We start from the raw sequence: 22,499 nt of genomic DNA, 5'->3' as shown, positions 1-22,499 counted from the left end.
AATAAGAATAATAAGAAGAAGACATTTCCGGTTCCGTTGTTTCCATTCCCTCTTCGCAGCAGCACAGCCACGTTGGTCCCTCCTGGTTCTTTGTCCTTGTTCTGCTGTGAGGCCTGAATCGGGAGTGAAGCTATAAGAGAGCAGCAGCTGCTGCAAGTGATGAAGTCTGGAAAGAAGTCCAGCAGCTGGAGGCACAGCGGAGAAACTGGAGGGAAGCAGGAGCTCAAAGAGCGGCAGGACGCAGCAGAGGAGACACCAATGATGGGGGATGTTTTCCAGCCCAGAGTTTTGCAGGACCCACCAGGTTTGGAGATTTCCTTCTTCATGCTAACTGTGTGGATGGAGCTAAAGTTTAGGAGCCGTTTTCAGCAGCTGATGGATTCCTCCTCTTCATCAGAACCCGTTGCAGGGTTTCCCCCAGAAAACTGGCTAGGCCTGCAGCATATGATCATCAGCTAGCTAGCTTAGCATGTGGCACATGGGATGCTAATGCTAGGGTAGCATGTAGCATAGTAGCCATTTGTTTAGCATCAGAATTCTGGAAAAAATCTCATCTCCACAATTAACCGGGGCAAGTGGGCCACTAAGAAACACCTTGACATTCAGGCCATCAACAATGTTCAACAAACGAATGTAATCCTCTTTTAATACTTCTGATTAAAAGAGGATTACAAACAACTGAAAACAGGTTGGAGATGCATTAGATGGTGATCGGAAGAACTTGGGGGAGGTGGCCTCTTTAACTTGCTCTGATCACGTTGAAGCCATCGATGTTTACATTAGAGCAGGGGCGTAGCTATGGGTGAGCCTGAGAGGGCCTGGGCCCTCCTACTTTGTATCAGGGCCCACCCAATGGAGGGGCTTTCCTTTTGAACATTTTCTTTCGCTTAAGGTCATCATAGAAATCGTCATAAAATGAAGCAGAATAAAGTTGAATTTGTTGCAGTCTCTGAGGGCTTCTTCTGCCTCCTCTGACCATCTCCTCACTGTTGAATTTCTTCTTGTACCTTCATGTTCTGGTTCTCAGTAAAACGACAGCACAGAGAAAGTTGTTCGCCTAAGAGCTGCCAGACTGTAATAAGCCAGATGGCAGGAGATGCTGGAAACATCACATTCATTTATAGACTTTTAGCATTTGAAGATGGATATTGTCATGATGTGAGCTAGACGGAACATTACTCTTAGGGGATAAAGAGAAACAGAAGAGCACCGGATTCTCTTTTGTGGTAGGCGCTCTGTGTCGTTTGCTGAATCAACTGAAGCTGTGTGCTAACTCTTGGTGGCTCTTCTATTGGTCCAGACATTTTTTACTTCCTTTTTGTTTTTGTGTAATTGAAGAAAAGTTTGGCAGATTAATGCATTGATTTACACGCACCTCACCTTGTCACCTGGTGACCAGGTGATGTAGGGTTTCATGTCATCTGCTTAGTTATTGTAATTGATGTTTTTTTTTATGATCTGAGCTAAAGGGAGACTGTAGATATTGAATAGAGCAGGACCCAGGATGGACCCCACAAGCTCTAGTTTGTAACCCTGTTCAGAAAGACTTTTTGTTATACTGGGTGAAATGGTCCTTCCATCTTTACAATAATAAATGTATTCTGCATTCAAAAAAAGAGGTTAAATTTTTGATCTCTGTGAGAGCTGCAGGACTGTAAAAACTCTGACCAGTCCACTGAATGGTTAGTTCTGGTCGTGCTCATACACCCTTGTTTCCGTCAAGCTCCAAGGGCATCACCTTATCTATTGTTCCTCATGCCAATCATTCTAACGTGCTCATGTAACGCCAGTGTGTTCCCTTGTTAGCTTCCGTAATAAACCCTGAGATACTCCTAATATCTAATAATTATAAACCAGAGTTTTTCATTCATAGATTTACTGCAGCGGACCAGCATAATAATTTGAGACCTGCGCAGAAAGATACCACCCCACACACACACAAAAAAAGTGTTGCCTTTGTAAACAACGCACATCTGCGTGTTTCAGAGCTAAATACATTTTCTCCCATATTGTAGGACTATGTAATATATAAGGTATCAATAAAGTAGCTAGTTGCTGGGGCCCGTAATTTCCATGATGCTGAAACATGGACAGAATCGTATAATTTACAGTAAAAAGTTAAACCCCGAATCTACCAAATGAACAGAACACTGCAGGGGGCTAAGCGCACACAAATGCCGTTGTAGGTACCAGATCGACTCGGGTGGTCAGATTGGCTCGGGCGCTTCCCGATGACTTCATCATAAGGGAAATCCACTCAAACAACATTATGCCCGCGATCTTCATTTGTTACAAATCAATTTTATTTTGTTAATTTATGGTTATTTTCCAGTAAATTAATCGAGGCATGAAAACTTTTAACATCTTTTTGGAATGCTTCTGTGGTAGTCTGACAATTTTAATTGGTAATTTTGCCGGATCATTCTATCATCATTCTATCATTTTATTTTGTGTTTTGCCGTTTTGCATATACTGTCAAAGAATTTAATCTAACAAAATTCCCTAAATATATCTTAAAGTGTGTCTCAGTTCTGGCTAAGATCAAAATGTTTTCTAATGTGCAAAATATGTTTACATGTTTCCTGCAGATGTTAAGGAGAAGCTGATTGGTAAAGAAGAAGCTTCTTTAGACCACAAACCTCATGCCCACCTGCATGACCCAAACCAAATTAAAGGCAGAGAGCTTCCAGAAGAGAATGATGGAAGAGAATCCATCAAGATACAAGATCATGGAGATGCTTCCATTTCTTCAGAGGCTGAAGACACTGAGGAGGATGAAGAAGACTGTGATGTAGAGAAACCTCTCTCTGAGCTGAAACAGTTGTCAGACTCTGGATATAAGAAATGTTTTACAAAGAAGAATAAATGTAGGAAAGGTCACACAGGAGTTAAGCTTAGCTGCAAAGACTGTGGCAAAACATTTATGGCAAAATCAGCTTTAAACAGACACATGAGAATACACACAGGAGAGAAGCCTTTCTCTTGTGATCTATGTGGACAAAGATTTAGTCGAAAAGAAAATTTAAACACACACATGAGAATCCATACAGGACAGAAGCCTTTCTGTTGTGATCTATGTGGACAAAGCTTTAGTCTCAAACATCATTTAAACAGTCACATGAAGATCCATACAGGACAGAAGCCTTTCTGTTGTGATCTGTGTGGACGAAGCTTTAGTCGAAAAGAAAGTTTAGACACACACATGAGAATCCATACAGGACAGAAGCCTTTCTGTTGTGATCTATGTGGAAAGAGATTTAGACACAAATCTAGTTTAAACACACACATGAGAATCCATACAGGACAGAAGCCTTTCTGTTGTGATCTATGTGAAAAAAGATTTAGAGACAAATCTAATTTAAACACACACATGAGAATCTATACAGGACAGAAGCCTTTCGGTTGTGATCTATGTGAAAAAAAGATTTAGCACCAAATCTAATTAATACAGACACATGAAAAACCATACAATGCAAGACAAGGCAAGTTTTTTTGTATAGTACATTTCAGTACAAGGACAACGCAAAGTAAAACTAAGAAGAAATATTAATGCTTTTAAAAACAATTGGACTACAAATTTAAACTAATAGCAGTGATGACTGGCTGAAAGAGTAGAGTTGAAGCATGGATATAATTCATCAATACATGCGTTATAGCCACCCACTGTGTCCTGCATCATCAGGCACTAGCTTCCAAAGACATGGACCCAGATCTTCTGTTCTGAACACAGCTATCCCTGCAGTTAACTCTGTGAAATCCAGAGCTATGCAATCACGGCTGTTTGGTCAACTTTTCCCAAATCTGGATGCTGAACGTGACGCACTGCTTTATCACTGAGGTGTGATGGTTGTATCGTGGGAAAGTGTTGCAGAGTCTTTGAGCTCGTTTACAAGTGGAAGATGATCTTAGAGTTTGTCATCCATGCCTCCAAGAATAAACTGTGTGGAGAGAGACAGGCTCATCCTTCACACTAATTGTCAAGTGGTTATTGATGTCATTGAGTGGCTTGACTGTGTGTAACAAAGCCTATAGCAGATATTTATAAGAATGTTTTTGGTTTTCTACCAACAGTTTAAGATGTTTGTTGTGCTAAAGCTGAACAATTTAATAGTCTTTAATCTGATAAATGGACCAAATAGGATTCACTGGATTTTCTTTCAGTCTTCTCAAAACTTATTTTCTTGGAAGCTTGAATTTGTTATATTTGAAGAAAACATCCTGTGAAAGTATACCTTGAATAAATGTCTTCTGAATATCAAGTCTTAAAATCTTTATTTTTATTCCTTCAGCATATTAGTTGGTGATCATCAACCCAGGTTTTTGTGGGCAGATGTCGATTATTTTGACATCAGTCTATCCTCTATGTGCTGCCTATTTTTTTGGGCCTATTATTGAAGACCATATTGCCTTTTATCTTTTTTTTACATGATAAAAATGACACCGTTATAAAAAATGTGCACAACTCTTAATTTTAATAAATAAACATTAACAAATCAAACAAAACATTGACAGTGGATAGCAAATGGAGAGAGCAGCAAATTTCTGAGTTTTATATATATATGTATATGTATGTATGTATGTGAATTGAATTGAATTGAATATGTTCCCGCTGCTAAGGGGTCCCTGGCCATGAAAAGTTTGACAACCCCTGCATTAGTGCACCCAGATTTTGGGCCTCATCTGTGGTTACTAGCTGAAGCAACTGAAGCTTTGTGCAAGAATTTTTACTTCTGTTTTGTTTTTAGTCAATTGAAGGAGATTTTGGCACACAGCAAAAAAATAAATAAATAAATAACCCCACAACATGATGCTACCAACCCATATTTCACAGTTGGGATGGTGTTCTCAGGCTTGAAAGCTTCTGCCTCCAAATGTAACAATGGTCCTTAAGGCCAACCAGCTCAGGTTTAGTAGTGTCAGACCACCTTTGTCAATGTGTGGGTTTGCAAACATCTTCTGACTTTTACCTGTTTTTTGCTGCCAGAGTAGCCTTTCAGCTCATGTCAGTACAATACTTGTTTTGCTTTACATAATGAGACACTCTGACTAGCTTCAGCCAGCATCTTCACAAAGTCTTTTGCTTTTGTTCTTTGGTTGGTGTGCACATTTCAGGCCAATATACAGTCTCATTCTGGAGCGGTATGATGGCAGGACCTTCAGGCATTTAGAAATTACACCTAAGATGAGCCAGACTTGTGCAAGTCCATAGTTCTCGTCCTGATATCTTGGCTGATTTCTTTTGACTGTCCCATTAGAAAACATCATTTAGATAAGAAGTCTTTAGCCAAAGTGGGAACGTTGTCCGAATAATGTAGTCAGTAAGGAAGGAAGTAGGAAAGGAGCCTATATGCTTCCCGTCATAGTTCCTTTAGCATAGTCCCTTACCGGTGCTAAGGAGCTATAAGGAATCCCACAATCCTTTGCATGACATGACGTATGATTCAGCATAATGTTGCATGTAGATGTTGTGAAGCCAGGAAAAGAGCAGCAGAAATACAACAACTTAAAACAGCTAAAAACATTAGTTGTGCAGAAGCAGCCAAGAAGGTTCGGGAAGGAAAAAGAATAATTCAAGAAGGTTCACAGATTCATCAGAGTGCAAGACCAGAGCAAAACAAAAGAGTTATGTCAGGACTGGATATTGCAGTGGATAAATTAATTCTATTTATGGCTTATGTTGCTAACTGTACTGATCAAGTGGAAGTAAACACGGAATTATTGTGAAAGGGGCAGAAAAATAATTTTCTGCAAAGGATCTTTCTTGGGAACTAATAAATAAAAAGCTTGAGACTGATGGTAAAACAGGGGGGAGGGGATATGATTCTCTTTCAGTGGAATGCTAGGAGCTTAATAAGTAATGGCCAAGAGTTTAAAGGCTACATAAATTATTTGAAAAATAAACCCGATATTACTTGTGTGCAATAAACGTGGCTTAAAACAGAATTAGATTTTGTGATAAAGGGATATGATAGTATACGAAGGGACAGGGAAAAGGGAAGTGTGGGTGGATGTATAATCTTTATAAACCAGGGAGTTCAATATAGATTTCTAGGAAAAGGGAAAAAATTAGAATGGATAGCTGTAGAAAGTTGGATTAAAAATGGAAATATTAAAATATTACATTTTATAATCCTTGTAAAAAACTTTGTTTCGAGGAAATGAGTCAATTGATTGAAAATATAAATGGAAAGGTCATGTGTTGTGAAGACTTTAATGCTCACAGAACACTTTGTAATAGTAGTAATGATTCCAATGGAGAGGGGATAGAAGAAATAATGGATATAACGAACTTGGTTTGTATTAATGATGGAAGTGATACCAAAATTTATATTAGGAGGGGATCAGAATCAGCAATAGATCTTACATTAGTGTCTAAGGATATTGCAGGAATCAGTAATTGGAAAGTTTTAAAAGATTTAACCATAGGAAGTGATCATTATCCAATACTAATAAAAGTGGGTTGTGAGGTAGGACAAAATTAAATTGAAGGTATAGAAAGATGGGTTTTTGCAAATGCTGATTGGGAAAAATATGAGAGAATTAGTGATGAAGAAATGTAAAAGGTTGATATTAATTTGGATGTTGATAATATAAATGTTTCTGTTTGTGAAGCCATCTTAGTTACAGCTTGACAATCTATCCAAAGAAAAAAAGGAAGCGGGAAGAAGAAAATTGTTCCATGGTAGACAAAAGATTATGACTGTGCGATTAAATCTCAATATAAATAATATAATAAAGTGTTTAGAATGTTAAAGAAAATTCAGAATTTTCAGTATTTTATTGAATATAAAAGGTCACGAGCTATAGTCAAAAGAACTGTAAAAAGTGTAAAAAGAGTTTACTAGCAATCGTTTTGTGAGTCAGATGGTAGAGAAACAAACATTTCAAATATCTGGGGAATGATAACTTGGAAAGTTCATATTGAAATGATGATTGATAAATGCAAAAGAGTTATAAATGTTATGAGGTATTTGGTTGGGACTGAATGGAGAGCTGAGAGGAAAGCATTGAAATCCATTTATACAGGTTAGATTAGGTCTGTCTTTGATTATGGATGTATTGCTTTTGGTTCAGCATCGGTTTCAAAAATTGGATATTGTTCAGTATCAGCCATTGAGATTATGCACAGGGGCCATAAGAACAACACCAACATTAGCATTACAAATAGAAATGGGAGAAATGCCACTACAATTGAGGAGATTACAATTACTTTCAACTTACTGGTTTCAGTTAAAAAAATCATTGTGAAATTCATGTAAGGAAATTTTAAAACCATGTTGGGAAAAAGGGAAGAAGAAATTAAATTATTTTGGATGGATAGCAGATTCTAATATAACAGATCTTGAATTATCTCAAATAAATGTCAGTAAAACAGTTATTAGATCATTAATTCATCCATCTATGTTGCCTGAAATTGATACGGATTTAACTTTGTTGTATAAACGGAAATAAAAAGAGGATATTTCAGATTCAAGTATGGTTCAACAATAAATAAATGAAGAATATTATGGATATGTAAAATTTTTTACGGATGCTTCAAAAGATTCAAATAATAGGAATGGTGTTTCGTTTGTAGTTCCAAAATTTAATTTTAAGTGGTGACTTATTGTCCGTATGGAGAAGTAGTGGAAGAATTGATGGATGTTAGAAAACTAGTATGCATAAATAATGAAATGATGCTAGAATTTGTATACTTTCTAACACACTTCTGTGTATCAATCTTACTCTACTATCTAGTAATTTGGCAAATTCATGTGAATGGATTGTTAAGGAAAGCACAAGTATTTGAAGTGATAACTATCCAGTAATATTTTCAATAAATGTAAAAATAGATACACAAGAAAGGCCTATTCATAAGAAATGGAAGTTTGAAAAATCGCATAGGGAAAATTTTTAAGAAATATGCAACATATCAGCAGAATCAATTACAATGAAGGCAGATATTGAGGAATGTACTTCTGACGTCACTCATCTAATTTTAAATGCAGCATTAAATAGTATACCATATAAATCAGTCTGAGGAAAACAGAAAACAGTGCCTTGGTGGAATGATGAATATAAAAAAGCTATTAAAGAATGAAATAGAGCAATGACAGTGTTAAGTAAAATTTTGACCCATGAAAACATGACTAGTTGTTAGAGTGCTCAGTCCGAAGAGTTATTAAGAGTAGTAAACGGAACGCATGGAGGAATTATTGTTCTACTATAGCAGAAAAAGTTAAAATAGTAGAGGTTTGGTCAATGTTAAAGAAAGTAAGTGGGAAGAAAGTATTTGTTAAACTGTCAGTTTTATAGGATAAAGGAACAATTGCAATAACAAATAAAGAAGAAGCTAATATTTTAGGAAAGAAATTTGCTAGTGTGCATAGTGGTGATCATTCATATTCATAGACACATATAGAGAATATTTTCGTTGAAAACAGAGATGTATGAATACATGACATGCAGAAATCAATACTAATGAATTGAAAATAGTGTTAAAGATTATCAGAAATAGTGCAACAGGAGAACATGAGTTAAGTTACATCATGTTTCAGAACTTACCTGAGAAAGTAGTTGAGATAATATTACAATTACCTAATAAAATATAGAAAGATGGTAAATTTTCACACTGGATATGATTCATGCTACATTATCCAATAAGGTAGGTGGCAGTATGCACCTAAAAGTCATGGTTGCAATCTGCTATTAAGTAAAAGAAGACGAAGAAATTAGGAGGATTTAGTATTTGTAAATTAATATTATAGATATAGATATATTGATATATGTATATATATATATTTTAGGAATAGGGCCATTCTGACCCACACTCCTCACCAGTTGGTGGCGGTAACGCACACCGAAGCGATGTTTGCACCTATAAATTGTTTGCCAACCGCTATTAAAAAAAGAGAAGAAGAAGAAGAAAGAAGACATTTCCTGTTCCGTTGTTTCCATTCCCTCTTCCCAGCAGCACAGCCACGTTGGTCCCTCCTGGTTCTTTGTCCTTGTTTTGCTGTGAGGCCAGAAGCAGGAGTGAATCTGAAATAGAGCAGCAGCTGCTGCAGGTGATGAAGTCTGGAAAGAAGTCCAGCAGCTGGAGGCACAGCGGAGAAACTGGAGGGAAGCAGGAGCTCAAAGAGCGGCAGGACGCAGCAGAGGAGACACCGATGATGGGGGATGTTTTCCAGCCCAGAGTTCTGCTGCACCGATTAGGTTTGGAGATTTCCTTCTTCATGCTAACTGTGTGGATGGAGCTAAAGTTTAGGAGCCGTTTTCAGCAGCTGGTGGATTCCTCCTCTTCATCAGAACTCGTTGCAGGGTTTCCCCCAGAAAACTGTCTAGGCCTGCAGCATATGATCAGCTAGCTAGCTTAGCATGTGGCACATGGGATGCTAATGCTAGGGTAGCATGTAGCATAGTAGCTACTAATGCTAGCTTAGCATGCATGGCAACATTCAGTATCAAATTCTACTTGTCTGTCTGTCTGTCTGTCTGGGAAAGTTCCTCCAAACTACTTTTTGGTTTATCTTGTCTAGAAAGGTGGTTGCATGTTTTATTCTGGCTGTTGACTATGGAGGACCAATCCTGCCTTTAATTTAGACTACATACAGAAATTAATAAGAATAAGTATTCCTTTATTGTCTTGCAATGGAGGCTTCCACTTAGCTGCCCATTTGAATCACATAATACAGCTTTATATGAGTAACCATCTTCTGTCTCTCTTAACTATCTTATTTATCCATCTTTCTGTCTTTGTCATGTATCTTTATACATGGTTGTATTCTGAAGGCTACCTGCCACCCTTACTCCCTACTTGATTAAATGATTGAATAAAAGTTTAGATCTGCCAGAGTTTATAATATTTTTGAGCGTAACTTTATTAAGTTTTAATTTTATGGGGTCTGTCTAGCAACAAAAATGTGTTTTCCAAGTATAACGCAGCTAAATGTTTTGAGGGATGGACTCCATCATAGACTTTACCACATGAAATAAACAAATGCGTCCCTTTTACAATAGAAAAATGAAAATTTTTTAAGTCAATACGCTCTCACCTGGTGAGAATGTAAATTTACCTGCGTGTGAACCCAGGTTACTCTGAGCTGAAAGTAAAGGAGCGACAGCTGCACACTTGGTTGTACTGCGCACCGCGCAGACTCTCCACGGACATCTTAAACTTCATGGTTGAGTGCACTTATTGGCTACATTTCTTGTGACAAATTCCTATAATTCCCACAGCAGGCGCCCATCGTACACCAGAGAGGCTGCTTAAGAGTCACAGCTGCCTTGGAGACTTCTGGCCGCTGAGCAGAGTGTGACGTCACGTCCACGCCTAGAGACAGAAATAGTCTGTTGCTATTTGGAAAGGCTAATTTTAATCAATTTAACCATGAACACACACAGACGTATAATAATTTACTTAGGGCTGGGCAACGATTAAAATATTTAATGGCGATTAATCGCCCTGATTAATCGCATTGTATTTACAAACTCCAAGAATGAATTCAAAAGTAGTGTAAAGAGCACTTTTATTTTAATGTTCTGCTGCCATATGAACAAAAGTGTTGTAACATTTGTAGCACTTATCAGTAACACATATTTAGTGTAAAGCTCAACTTAAACATGTAAAACAAAAAAATAGCAATAATAATAAATTAAAGCTTATTGCCACTGACAGGGAATTCTGTTTATGGGGAAAAAATCTACCAAAAACAGGCAATTTCTGAGGTAACAGCAGGGAGCAGCATTACCATTTTATGTTCAATACCAAAGTTTAACTTGGCAGTGGTTACAACTAACTTGTTTCTGTCATATTCCATGCTGGAAGAACTTTAAACTGAAATGCTTGCTAACTCGATATGCTTGTGTTGCTTGCGTTTATTTGACGTTTGACATGCGGTTTTTTTGTTTTTGCTTTCTCGCGTGCATATAGTGAATGGCAGGGAAAAACAGGCAAAAACACATGGATACTTTGAAACGAGAAGCGACTTCACCGACGGCGTCTAAGCAGACCCCCCCCCCCGCTCCGCTCCGCACAAAACTTGTTCCGTTCGCCAACTCACCGCCTCGCCTAAGCAAATAGCGTACCGCGAGCGAGCTATTTTTAGAAACTTAACGTCACGATGACGTCACATCACGTGGTACGCAGTAGGGCAAACTTGCATAGTCCGCCGCTGTGTCGCTGTAAAAGAGACGTGCGTTAGCCTAGGTTTTACTCGGTAAACGACTGCTTTTTCCAAATCTAAGACCATGGTTTTTAAACATTGTTGCTATGGAACGGGCAACAGCGACTCGAGGTACGCTGATCGGCCGCATATGAAGGATGTTTTCTTCAAGACTGCCAAGGAGAAATGTGTGCGCTGGGTACACCGGTGCGGTCGGCCTACACAACAGTTCAACCCGGAAAAAGTTGCCAAATTCAAGTACATATGTAGCAAGCATGTTGTTGGAGGAAAGGGCCCAACCGAAGAACATCCTGACCCAATTCCAGCGACATCAAGTAGTGAACAGGTAAGAGTATTTTGGTGGCCGACATGTTAATAATGAAGCGCCTGCTACCATGATAGCATATAGGCTATCATAGTAGCAGGCGCTAACATGATACCCTGCTACCAGGATAGCTTACTCAAAAACATTTCAAATAAGACAAACATTAAACATATACCCATTCCTGGACGGACCCCATGATCGCCACGCAGGAAAAAAAAACAAAGCTTACCGTTCGATCAACTCGACCCGTTTTCCGGTCTTTTTAAGCCCTCGACACTCAAGCCATCGTTTGAGCTGAAGGTTGGTGTGTTCTTCGACAGTGCGACCAGTAATCCGTGCACCTAGGACATCGTCTTGGGAAAGTTTAGCGGCTATAAAGTCGGTCATATCACTGTTTCTGTTGCGCGTGTAATAGCTGGTTGCTATGGGTGTTCTCTACCTGTATGTCCTACCTAAGCGGCAAAAGGGGCGTTGCTCTTGAGACGGTGACGTCACGTGCGCGGTACGCTATTCCTGCGCCTTCCGCATGTCGGCTTTGTTTTTTTCCGGCCAGCACCTTTCTTACTCTGAATCCGAGGCTTGGCTGACAACGAGGTTATTGGCGCATTATCGCCACCTACTGTTCTGATTCAAACCCCTACACCGCAGCAACAGACCTTCACAAAATAAAAGCATGTGAGCAACATGCGTTAACGCGCGTTAAAGAAAATATCGCCGTTAATAGTCTAATGAGTTAACGCGAAATTAACGCGTTAACTTGCCCAGCCCTAAATTTACTACATGCCACAACTTCCTTGGGGGGGGGTTGACAGGGCACCTCCCCTGTTGAATGGTAGGGGAAACACTGCAATGAATATTTATTGTAATGCAGCTTCATCCTAGCTAAGGCATGTGCAACTAACCTTAGCATTTGGGAACAGTGTAAACAGTTAATGGTTGAATCAGAACCTGTGCAACGCTTAGACTGAGTTATCTTCACATCTGGGAACAGTGAAAACAATAACGCTTGGATCATGACCTGTGAAAAAATGTGTATGATTTAAATAGGTATTATGTCTGTTGGGAGCAGCTAAGATTATAAAGTCTGACTGCAGCTGGGAGGAACGATATGCAGAAACGCTCCTTAGAGCATCTGGAATGCAGCAGCACACCACAGAGTTAAACGTCTGCAGTGTAGAAGGTGAACAAAAACGGTGCGAGCACAGTTCCCTGAGGTGCTCCTGTGCTGCAGGTCAGCTTGTCAGAGACACAGCTCTGTGTCCTCACATACTGGGTCAACCAGTGAGGTGATCCAGTATCCACTGGGACAGGTGGTGGTCCACTCCTGACCGGTCCAGCTGGTCCTTCAGGAGTTCTGGTTAGATTGTGTTAAACGCTCTGGAGAAACCAAAGAACATGATCCTCAATGTGCTTCCAGGATTCTCCAGATGGTCCAGAAGGTCTTCATCAAGTGTGATGTTGGTGCTACCAGCCTGTAGCTGCTCAGGTCATTGGGGTGTGCGGTCTCTGGCACCGTCACCACACTAGAGGTTTTCCACAGCTGTGCTACTTTGCTCTATTTGATCCAAGTCCTCCCCATGAGGATCACACAGTTCATCCCACATAGTGGAGCTGAAGCAGTCTCTGAGGGCTTCTTCTGCCTCCTCTGACCATCTCCTCACTCTGCGTGTTACCTCTGACTCCCTGAGCACCAGTGGCTTGTAAACAGGCTGGAGATGCATTAGATTGTGATCAGAAGAACCCAGGGGAGGGAGGGAGGTGGGGAGCTTTGTGCTCTCAGCTCAGTGTCCTTTGTGCAAAGTCTCCCTTTAACGTGTTCAGAACTACACCAGCGTTTATTAATAATCACAGCCACCCCCTCCTCGTACCACTGTCTCTGGTCCTGTTGGCTCTGATTATGTTGAAGACATCGATGCTTACATCAGAGCAGGGGCGTAGCTATGGGTGGTCCTGAGTGGGCCTGGGCCCTCCTACTTTGTATCAGGGCAAAACCAATGGAGGGGCTTTTCTTTTGAATGTTTTCTTTCACTTAAGGTCATCGTAGAAATCGTCATAAAATAAAATGAAGCAGAATAAAAATGAAATTTCTTCTTTCATGTTCTGGTTCTCAGTAAAACGGCAGCACAGAGAAAGTCGTTCGCCTAAGAGCTGCGGGACTGTAATAAGTCAGATGACAGGAGATGCTGGAAACATTACATTCATTTAGAAACTTTTAGCATTTGAAGGTGGATATTGTCATGATGTGAGCTAGAGGGAACATTACTCTTAGGGGACACAGAGAAACAGAAGAGCACCGGATTCTCTTTTGGGGTAGGCGCTCTGTGTCGTTTGCTGAAACAACTGAAGCTGTGTGCTAACTCTTGGTGGCTCTTCCATTGGTCCATATATTTTTTTACTTCCTTTTTGTTTTTATTTAATTGAAGAAAATTTTGGCACATTATTGCATTGATTTACACACACCTCACCTCATCACCTGTGACCAGGTGATGAGGAGTTGCATGTCATCTGCTTAGTTATTGTAATTGATGTTTTTTTATGATCTGAGCTAAAGGGAGACTGTAGATATTGAATAGAGCAGGACCCAGGATGGACCCCACAAGCTATAGTTTGTAATCCTGTTCAGAAAGACTTTTTGTTATACTGGGTGAAATGGTCCTTCCATCTTTACAATAGTAAATGTATTCTGCATTCAGAAAAAACAGGTTAAAAATTTGATCTCTGTGAGAGCTGCAGGACTGTAAAAACTCTGACCAGTCCACTGAATGGTTAGTTCTGGTCGTGCTCACACACCCTTGTTTCCGTCAAGCTCCAAGGGTGTCACCTTATCTATTGTGCCTCATGCCAATCATTCTGACATGCTCATGTAACGCCAGTGTGTTCCCTTGTTAGCTTCCGTAATAAACCCTGAGATACTCCTAATATCTAATAATCATAAACCAGAGTTTTTCATTAATAAATTTACTGCAGCGAACCAGCATAATAAATTGAGACCTGCCCAGGAAGAACCCCCCCCCCCCCCCAAAAAAAAGTGTTGCCTTTGTAAACGTCGCACATCTGCGGTGTGCATCACTTAAACAGCACCCAGCATCGGCATCCTACTTCATGCAGCTACAACTCAATAAAGTTGGTGTTTCAGAGCTAAATACATTTTCTCACATATTGTAGGACTATGTAATATATAAGGTATCAATAAAGTAGCTAGTTGCTGGGGCCCGTAATTTCCATGATGCTGAAACATGGACAGAATCGTATAATTTACAGTAAAAAGTTAAACCACGAATCTACCAAATGAACAGAACATTGCGGGGGGCTCAGCGCACACATGCCATCAAATTGAAATACACATTAGCAAAGAGATGATCATGTTTTTGAACAAAAAAAGTGCAGCCAACTAAAGGCTGCCCCCCCTTATTGCTTTCTGACATGAGTCCAGGAGCGCAAACCTCTCGTTTTTTTTTACCGCTGTCACTCAGATTTCTGCTCAGCGGGAACAAGTCTTCCCATCAAACTGTTTGATATGTTCCAATCCACTGAGCTGCTCCAAGCAGTCAAGGACATACGATCCCTTCTGTGCCCTTCAGTGGGTGCCTGTTGGAGAAGAAAAGGCTCTCAGTGCAACTAGCTTAACAAACATGGTACTATCCCCCCTCCTCGTGCCACTGGCAGAATGTGTGAGAAATGGAGGAATTTGTCACAAAAAAATGCAGGCGATCGGTATGCTTGACGATGGATAAAACTTTCACAGACAGTCCCCGTGGCTCATGGACTGTGCTCGGCTGCAGGAAAAAACTAAAGGCGGGCTTTCTTTTTTTTTTTTTTTATAGGGTGCAAACTTATTGAGCAAACATTTTATTTGCTTCAGGCTGAACAGGGGCTCTGGGACCACTCCTACAGTGCTGTAAAAAAAATTCCCAAAATAAAAAGTGTTTCTCATCCGGCTTATTTTGAACGCATTAGGCTGGAAAAACGGCTTTGGGTGGGTTAACATTTTCATATCATCTGGTGAGTTTTTAGAAGGAATTAATCAGAAAATTATATCAAAATACCATAGTTGTCGTGTTGTGGCAGAATACTCAAAACTTTTACATTTAAATAAAATGACATCTCCTTGCTCTCATTTTATTACCATATTTTTCGAACTATAAAGGACACTTAAAGTCCTTACGTTTTCTCAAAAATGTATGGTGCGCCTTATAATCCGGTGTGCTGTATATTTGGACATAGACGCATTAAGCACATTGGACAAAGCCTAACATTTTGTTTTAAAACCATGGCTGAAAAGTTCAATATTGTGTCATCAGCACTTTAGTGAAAAAAAGGTAGCTCAACAAAGAACTGAGTTTTTGCAGCGGTTATAACAGTCATGCCATTTTATTCTAAATGTTTTCTAATGTGCAAAATATGTTTACATGTTTCCTGCAGTTGTTAAGGAGAAGCTGATTGTTAAAGAAGAAGCTTCTTTAGACCACAAACCTTGTGCCGACCTGCATGACCCAGACCAAATTAAAGGCAGAGAGCTTCCAGAAGAGAATGATGGAAAAGAATCCATCAAGATACAAGATCATGAAGATGCTTCCATTTCTTCAGAGGCTGAAGACACTGAGGAGGATGAAGAAGACAGTCATGCAGAGAAACCTCTCTCTGAGCTGAAACACTTGTCAGACTCTGGATATAAGAAATGTTTGACAAAGAAGAATAAATGTAGGAAAGGTCACACAGGAGTTAAGCTCAGCTGCAAATACTGTGGCAAAACATTTATGGGAAAATCAGCTTTAAACACACACATGAGAATCCACACAGGAGAGAAGCCTTTCTGTTGTGATCTATGTGGACAAAGCTTTAGTCAAAAATCCCATTTAAACACACACATTAGAATCCATACAGGACAGAAGCCTTTCTGTTGTGATCTATGTGGACAAAGCTTTAGTCAAAAAGGAACTTTAAACACACACATGAGAATCCATACAGGACAGAAGCCTTTCTGTTGTGATCTATGTGGACAAAGCTTTAGTCTCAAACATCATTTAAACAGACACATGAGAATCCATACAGGACAGAAGCCTTTCTGTTGTGATCTATGTAGACAAAGCTTTAGTCTCAAACATCATTTAAACAGACACATGAAGATCCATACAGGACAGAAGCCTTTCTGTTGTGATCTGTGTGGACAAAGCTTTAGTCGAAAAGAAAGTTTAAACACACACATGAGAACCCATACAGGACAGAAGCCTTTCTGTTGTGATCTATGTGGACAGAGATTTAGCATAAAAAGTTCTTTAAACACACACATGAGAATCCATACAGGACAGAAGCCTTTCTGCTGTGATCAATGTGGACAAAGCTTTAGTCAAAAATAAAATTTAAACACACACATGAGAATCCATACAGGACAGAAGCCTTTCTGTTGTGATCTATGTGAAAAAAGCTTTAGTCAAAAATCACATTTAAACACACACATGAGAATCCATACAGGGAAGAAGCCTTTCTGTTGTGATCTATGTGAAAAAAGATTTAGCACCAAATCTAATTTAAACAAGCACAGAATAAACCATACAATGCAAGTTTTTGTTGTGTAGTACATTTCAGTACAAGGACAACACAAAGCGAAACTAAGAACAAATATTAATGATTTTAGAAACAATTGGACTACAAATTTAAACTAATAGCATTGATGAGTAGATGAGACTGAAAGAGTGGAGTTGAAGCGTGGATATAATCCATCAATCCACACGTTATAGCCACCCACTGTGTCCTGCATCATCAGGCACTAGCTTCCAAAGACATGGACCCAGATCTTCTGTTCTGAACACAGCTATCACTGCAGTTAACTTTGTGAAATCCAGAGCTTTGCAATCACGGCTGTTTGGTCAACTTTTCCCCAAATCTGGATGCTGAACATGACACACTGCTTTATCACCTGGAGGTGTGATGGTTGTCTCGTGGGAAAGTGTTGCAGAGTCTTTGAGCTCGTTTACAAGTGGAAGAGGATCTTAGAGTTTGTCATCCATGCCTCCAAGAATAAACTGTGTGGAGAGAGACAGGCTCATCCTTCACACTAATTGTCCAGAGGTTATTGATGTCATTAATGAGTGACTTGACTGTGTGTAACAAAGCCTGAAGCAGATATTTATAAGAATGTTTTTGGTTTTCTACCAACAGTTTGAGATGTTTGTTGTGCTAAAGCTGAACAATTTAAGAGTCTTTAATTTGATAAATGGACCAAATAGGATTCACTGGATTTTCTTTCAGTCTTCTCAAAACTTATTTTCTTGGAAGCTTGAATTTGTTATATGTGAAGAAAACATCCTGTGAAAGTATACCTTGAATAAATGTCCTTCTGTATTTCAAGTCTTAAAATCTTTATTTTTATTCCTTCAGCATATTAGTTAGTGATCGATCAACCCAGGTTTTTGTGGGCAGATGCTGATTATTTTTACATCAGTCTATCATCTATGTGCTGCCTATTTTTTTGGGCCTATTATTGAAGACCATATTGCCTTTTAGTTTTTTTACATAATAAAAATGACACCGTTATAAAGAAATTGCAAAACTCTTAATTTTAATAAACATTAACAAATCAAACAAAACATTGACAGTGGTTAGCAAATGGAGAGAGCAGCAAATTTCTGTGTTCTTTATATATATATATATATATATATATATATATATATATATATATATATATATATATATATATATATATATATATATAAACGTACATAGTTCCCGAAGTGTTCAACTGTACAAAAGGCTGTTTAAAATACTACCAGCATGAGGAATCTAAAGGGTTCCTTGGAAAAATGTTCCCACTCCTAAGAGGTCCTTGGCAATGAAAAGTTTCAATTCAATTCAATTTTATTTATATAGCGCCAAATCATGAAACATGTCATCTCAAGGCACTTAACAAAATCAAGTTCAATCATATTATACAGATTGGGTCAGATTATACAGATTGGTCAAAAATGTCCTATATAAGGAAACCAGTTGATTGCATCAAAGTCCCGACAAGCAGCATTCACTCCTGGGGAACCGTAGAGCTACAGGGAGAGTCGTCTGCATTGTACATGGGTTTGCTGCAATCCCTCATACTGAGCAAGCATGAATCGACAGTGGGAAGAAAAACTCCCCATTAACGGGAAGGAAAACCTCCGGCAGAACCGGGCTCAGTATGAACGGTCATCTGCCTCGACCGACTGGGGTTACGGAAGACAGAGCAGAGACACAACAAGAGAGACAAAAAAGCACAGAAGCACACATTGATCTAGTAATCTGTTCTACATTAGATGGTAGTAGCGGGTGAGCCGTCTTCTCTGCATGATGTCACAGTTAACAGAACGCCAGACCAGGTGTACCTACTATGAAGAAAAAGAGAGAGAGCAAAAAGTTAAAAGCTGAAATGACGACAGTCATTTCAATGTAATACAATGCAAAACTGGAAACAGTAGACTGAAGAACAGTAGAAATCAGTAGAGTGAGAAAATTAGACCCTGATGTCCTCCAGCAGCCTAGGCCTATCACAGCACAACTATAGAGATAGCTCAGGGTATGAGCCACTCTAACTATAAGCTTTGTCAAAAAGGAAAGTTTTAACATTAGTCTTAAAAATAGATAGGGTGTCTGCCTCACGGACCAAAACTGGGAGTTGGTTCCACAGGAGAGGAGCCTGATAGCTAAAGGATCTGCCTACCATTCTACTTTTAGAGACTCTAGGAACCACCAGCAGACCTGCAGTCTGAGAGCGAAGTGCTCTGTTAGGAACATATGGGGTAATCAGAGCTCTGATATATGATGGAGCTTGGTTATTAAGGGCTTTATACGTTAGAAGGAGAATTTTAAATTCTATTCTTGATTTAACAGGAAGCCAATGAAGGGAAGCTAAAATTGGAGAAATATGATCCCTCTTGTTGATTTTCATCAGAACTCTTGCCGCAGCATTTTGAATCAGCTGAAGACTTCGAACTGCATTTTGTGGACTTCCTGATAGTAAAGAATTACAATAGTCCAGCCTTGAAGTAACAAATGCATGGACTAGTTTTTCAGCATCACTCCTGGACAGAATGTTTCTAATTTTGGCGATATTCCGGAGGTGAAAAAAGGAAACTCTGGAAACCTGTTTAATATGGGATTTAAATGACATGTCTTGGTCGAAAACAACACCAAGATTTTTAACTTTATTACCAGAGGCCAAGTTAATGCCAGTCCAGATTAAGTGATTGATTAAGAACTTTATTTTTTGAAGACTCTGGCCCAAAGATTACAACTTCTGTCTTGTCAGAATTTAAATGCAGGAAATTTAAAGTCATCCAGCTTTTGATGTCATCAAGACATGACTGCAGTCGAAGTAACTGATTGGATTCATCAGGATTTATGGATAAATATAGCTGAGTGTCATCAGCATAATAGTGGAAATTAATCCCATGCTGTCTGATAATTTTGCCAATCGGAAGCATATATATAGTAAATAGAATTGGTCCAAGGACTGAACCCTGTGGTACTCCACAAGTGACCCTAGAGTTTGAGGAAGATTTATTATTAACATGAACAAACTGGAATCTGTCCGACAGATAAGATTTAAACCAGCCTAATGCTTTTCCCTTAATCCCTACAGTATGCTCAAGTCTTTGTAGGAGAATATTGTGATCAACTCTATCAAATGCAGCACTGAGATCTAACAGGACAAGTATAGACACAAGTCTATTATCTGAGGCCATGAGAATATCATTGGTGACCTTCACCAGAGCTGTTTCAGTGCTATGATGAGCTCTGAAGCCTGACTGAAACTCCTCAAGTAGGTCATTACTTTGTAAATGTTCACATAGTTGATTAGCAACTACTTTCTCAAGAATTTTAGATAAGAAAAGAAGATTAGATATAGGTCTGTAATTTACTAACTCATCTTGATCAAGAGATGGTTTCTTAAGTAAAGGTTTAATAACAGCTACTTTAAAAGCCTGTGGTACATATCCATTTACCAAGGATAGATTAATCATGTCTAAAATAGGACCACTGATCAGAGGGAATACCTCCTTAAACAACTTGGTTGGGATTGGGTCTAACATACAGGTAGAAGGTTTAGATGAAGCTAAAATTTTAGATAGCTCAGAAAGCTCTACTGCTTTTAAACAGTTCAAACACTGCGCAGGTTCTAAAGATTCCTCCAATGCTGCCTCACTTACTGAGGACGAGGTAATCATGTTTGGGAGGATGCCAATTATTTTATTTTTAATGGAATCAATTTTATTTATGAAGAATCCCATAAAATCATTACTGCTAAGAGCTAAGGGAATGGATGGATCAACAGAGCTGTGGCTCTGGGTAAGTTTGGCAACTGTACTGAAGAGAAATCTAGGATTATTCTTATTCTCCTCAATTAATGATGAAAAATATGCTGCTCTAACTCTGCGAAGGGTCTTGTTATACAACAATAGACTGTCCCTCCAGATTAGGTAGGATTCCTCTTGGTGTGTAGAGTGCCATTTTCTCTCCAATTTCCTAACATTGTGCTTCAAGGAACCGCAGCTCTGATTTAAACCAAGGAGCCAGCTTCCTGTGAATAATCACCTTCTTTTTCAAGGGAGCTACATTGTCTAATGCAGAACGCAATGACGAAGTCATACCGTTTACAAAGACATCTATTTGTGAATTGGAAGAAACAACATTGCTGCCATCTACAGGGCATTTCTGCAATACGGAGGATATTAAAAAGGGGACAGACTCTTTAAGTTTTGATACAGCATTATCCGATAAAGATCTACTATAATGGAACCCTCTTTTGGGGGTGGAGAACTCAGTTAGATTAAACTCAAATGTTATTAAAAAATGATCAGATAGGACAGGGTTGTGAGGAAATACTGTTAATTCTTCACAATCAATGCCATATGTCAGCACAAGGTCTAAAGTATGGAGCCAAGAGTGCGTCGGTTTATGCACATTTTGAGCAAAACCAATTGAATCTAGGATAGTTTTAAAGGCTACACTAAGGTTATCACATTCTGTGTCAACATGGATGTTAAAATCACCCACTATAATAGCCTTATCAGTATTTAACACCAAATCAGATAAGAAATCTGACAACTCATCCAAAAACTGAGTGTAAGGGCCTGGTGGACGATACAAAACAACAAATAGAAGAGGTTTTATTGCTTTGCAGTTTGGATGAGGGAAACTGAGGGTTAAATGTTCAAAAGAACTGTAGTTATTAATTGGCCTGGGACTAATTAATAAATCAGACTGAAAGATGGTTGCCACTCCTCCTCCTCTTCCCACAGATCTGGGAATGTGGAAATTTGAATAATTGGAGGGAGTTGACTCATTTATACTAACGTAGTCCTCTTGTAGCCAGGTTTCTGTGAGACAAAACAAATCAATCTGTTTATCAGAAATCAATTCGTTAACTAACAAAGTCTTTGGAGGGAGAGACCTTATATTTAATAGACCACATTTAATTGTTTTATTTTTAGGTTCAAGGTGAACCGTATTGATTTTTATTAGGTTTTTATGATTTGTTCCTTTTAGATAGGTTTTTGATCTGTTAAGTTTTGGCCGTGGGAAAGACACCGTCTCAATAGGATAATGGATGGGCAACAGTACAGAAGCTGCAGAGAGGTGTGTTAAACTACGGCTCTGCTTCCTGGTCTGGACCCTGGGTTGTCAGCATTTAGGAGGACTAATAAATCCGGCCAGATTTCTAGAAAGAAGAGCTGCACCATCCAAAGTAGGATGGATGCCGTCTCTCCGGATCAGACCAGGTTTTCCCCAGAAAGTTCTCCAGTTATCAATGTAGCCCACGTCGTTTTCAGGACACCACCTAGACAACCAGCGGTTGAATGATGACATGCGGCTAAACATGTCATCACTGGTCAAATCAGGCAGGGGACCAGAGAAAATTACGGAGTCCGATATTGCTTTAGCAAACTCACACACCGAAGCAACGCCAACTTTAGTTAGTTTGAGAACCCCTGCATTAGTTCACCCAGATTTTGTGCCAGATCTGTGGTAAGTAGCTGAAGCAGCTGAAGCTGTGTGCAATA

General features: G+C 39.2%; 1 protein-coding gene and 1 pseudogene across 1 annotated transcript; both read left to right on the top strand.

Moving 5' to 3' along the window:
- Window positions 1-273: 273 nt before the first annotated feature.
- Window positions 274-3,418, top strand: LOC118557968 (gastrula zinc finger protein XlCGF7.1-like; the record flags this gene model as incomplete). The annotated part of the gene is made up of 2 exons (XM_036128505.1): window positions 274-304; window positions 2,589-3,418. Coding segments are annotated over 2 exons (861 nt in total), but the record flags the coding sequence as incomplete, so codon positions are not given.
- Window positions 3,419-9,152: 5,734 nt separating this feature from the next.
- Window positions 9,153-17,797, top strand: LOC110367634 (annotated as a pseudogene).
- Window positions 17,798-22,499: the final 4,702 nt, after the last annotated feature.

This window comes from Fundulus heteroclitus, chromosome 24 (genome assembly GCF_011125445.2).
Source record: "Fundulus heteroclitus isolate FHET01 chromosome 24, MU-UCD_Fhet_4.1, whole genome shotgun sequence".
Classification (NCBI taxonomy): domain Eukaryota; kingdom Metazoa; phylum Chordata; class Actinopteri; order Cyprinodontiformes; family Fundulidae; genus Fundulus; species Fundulus heteroclitus.
This window is presented reverse-complemented; position numbering and strand designations above follow the sequence as displayed.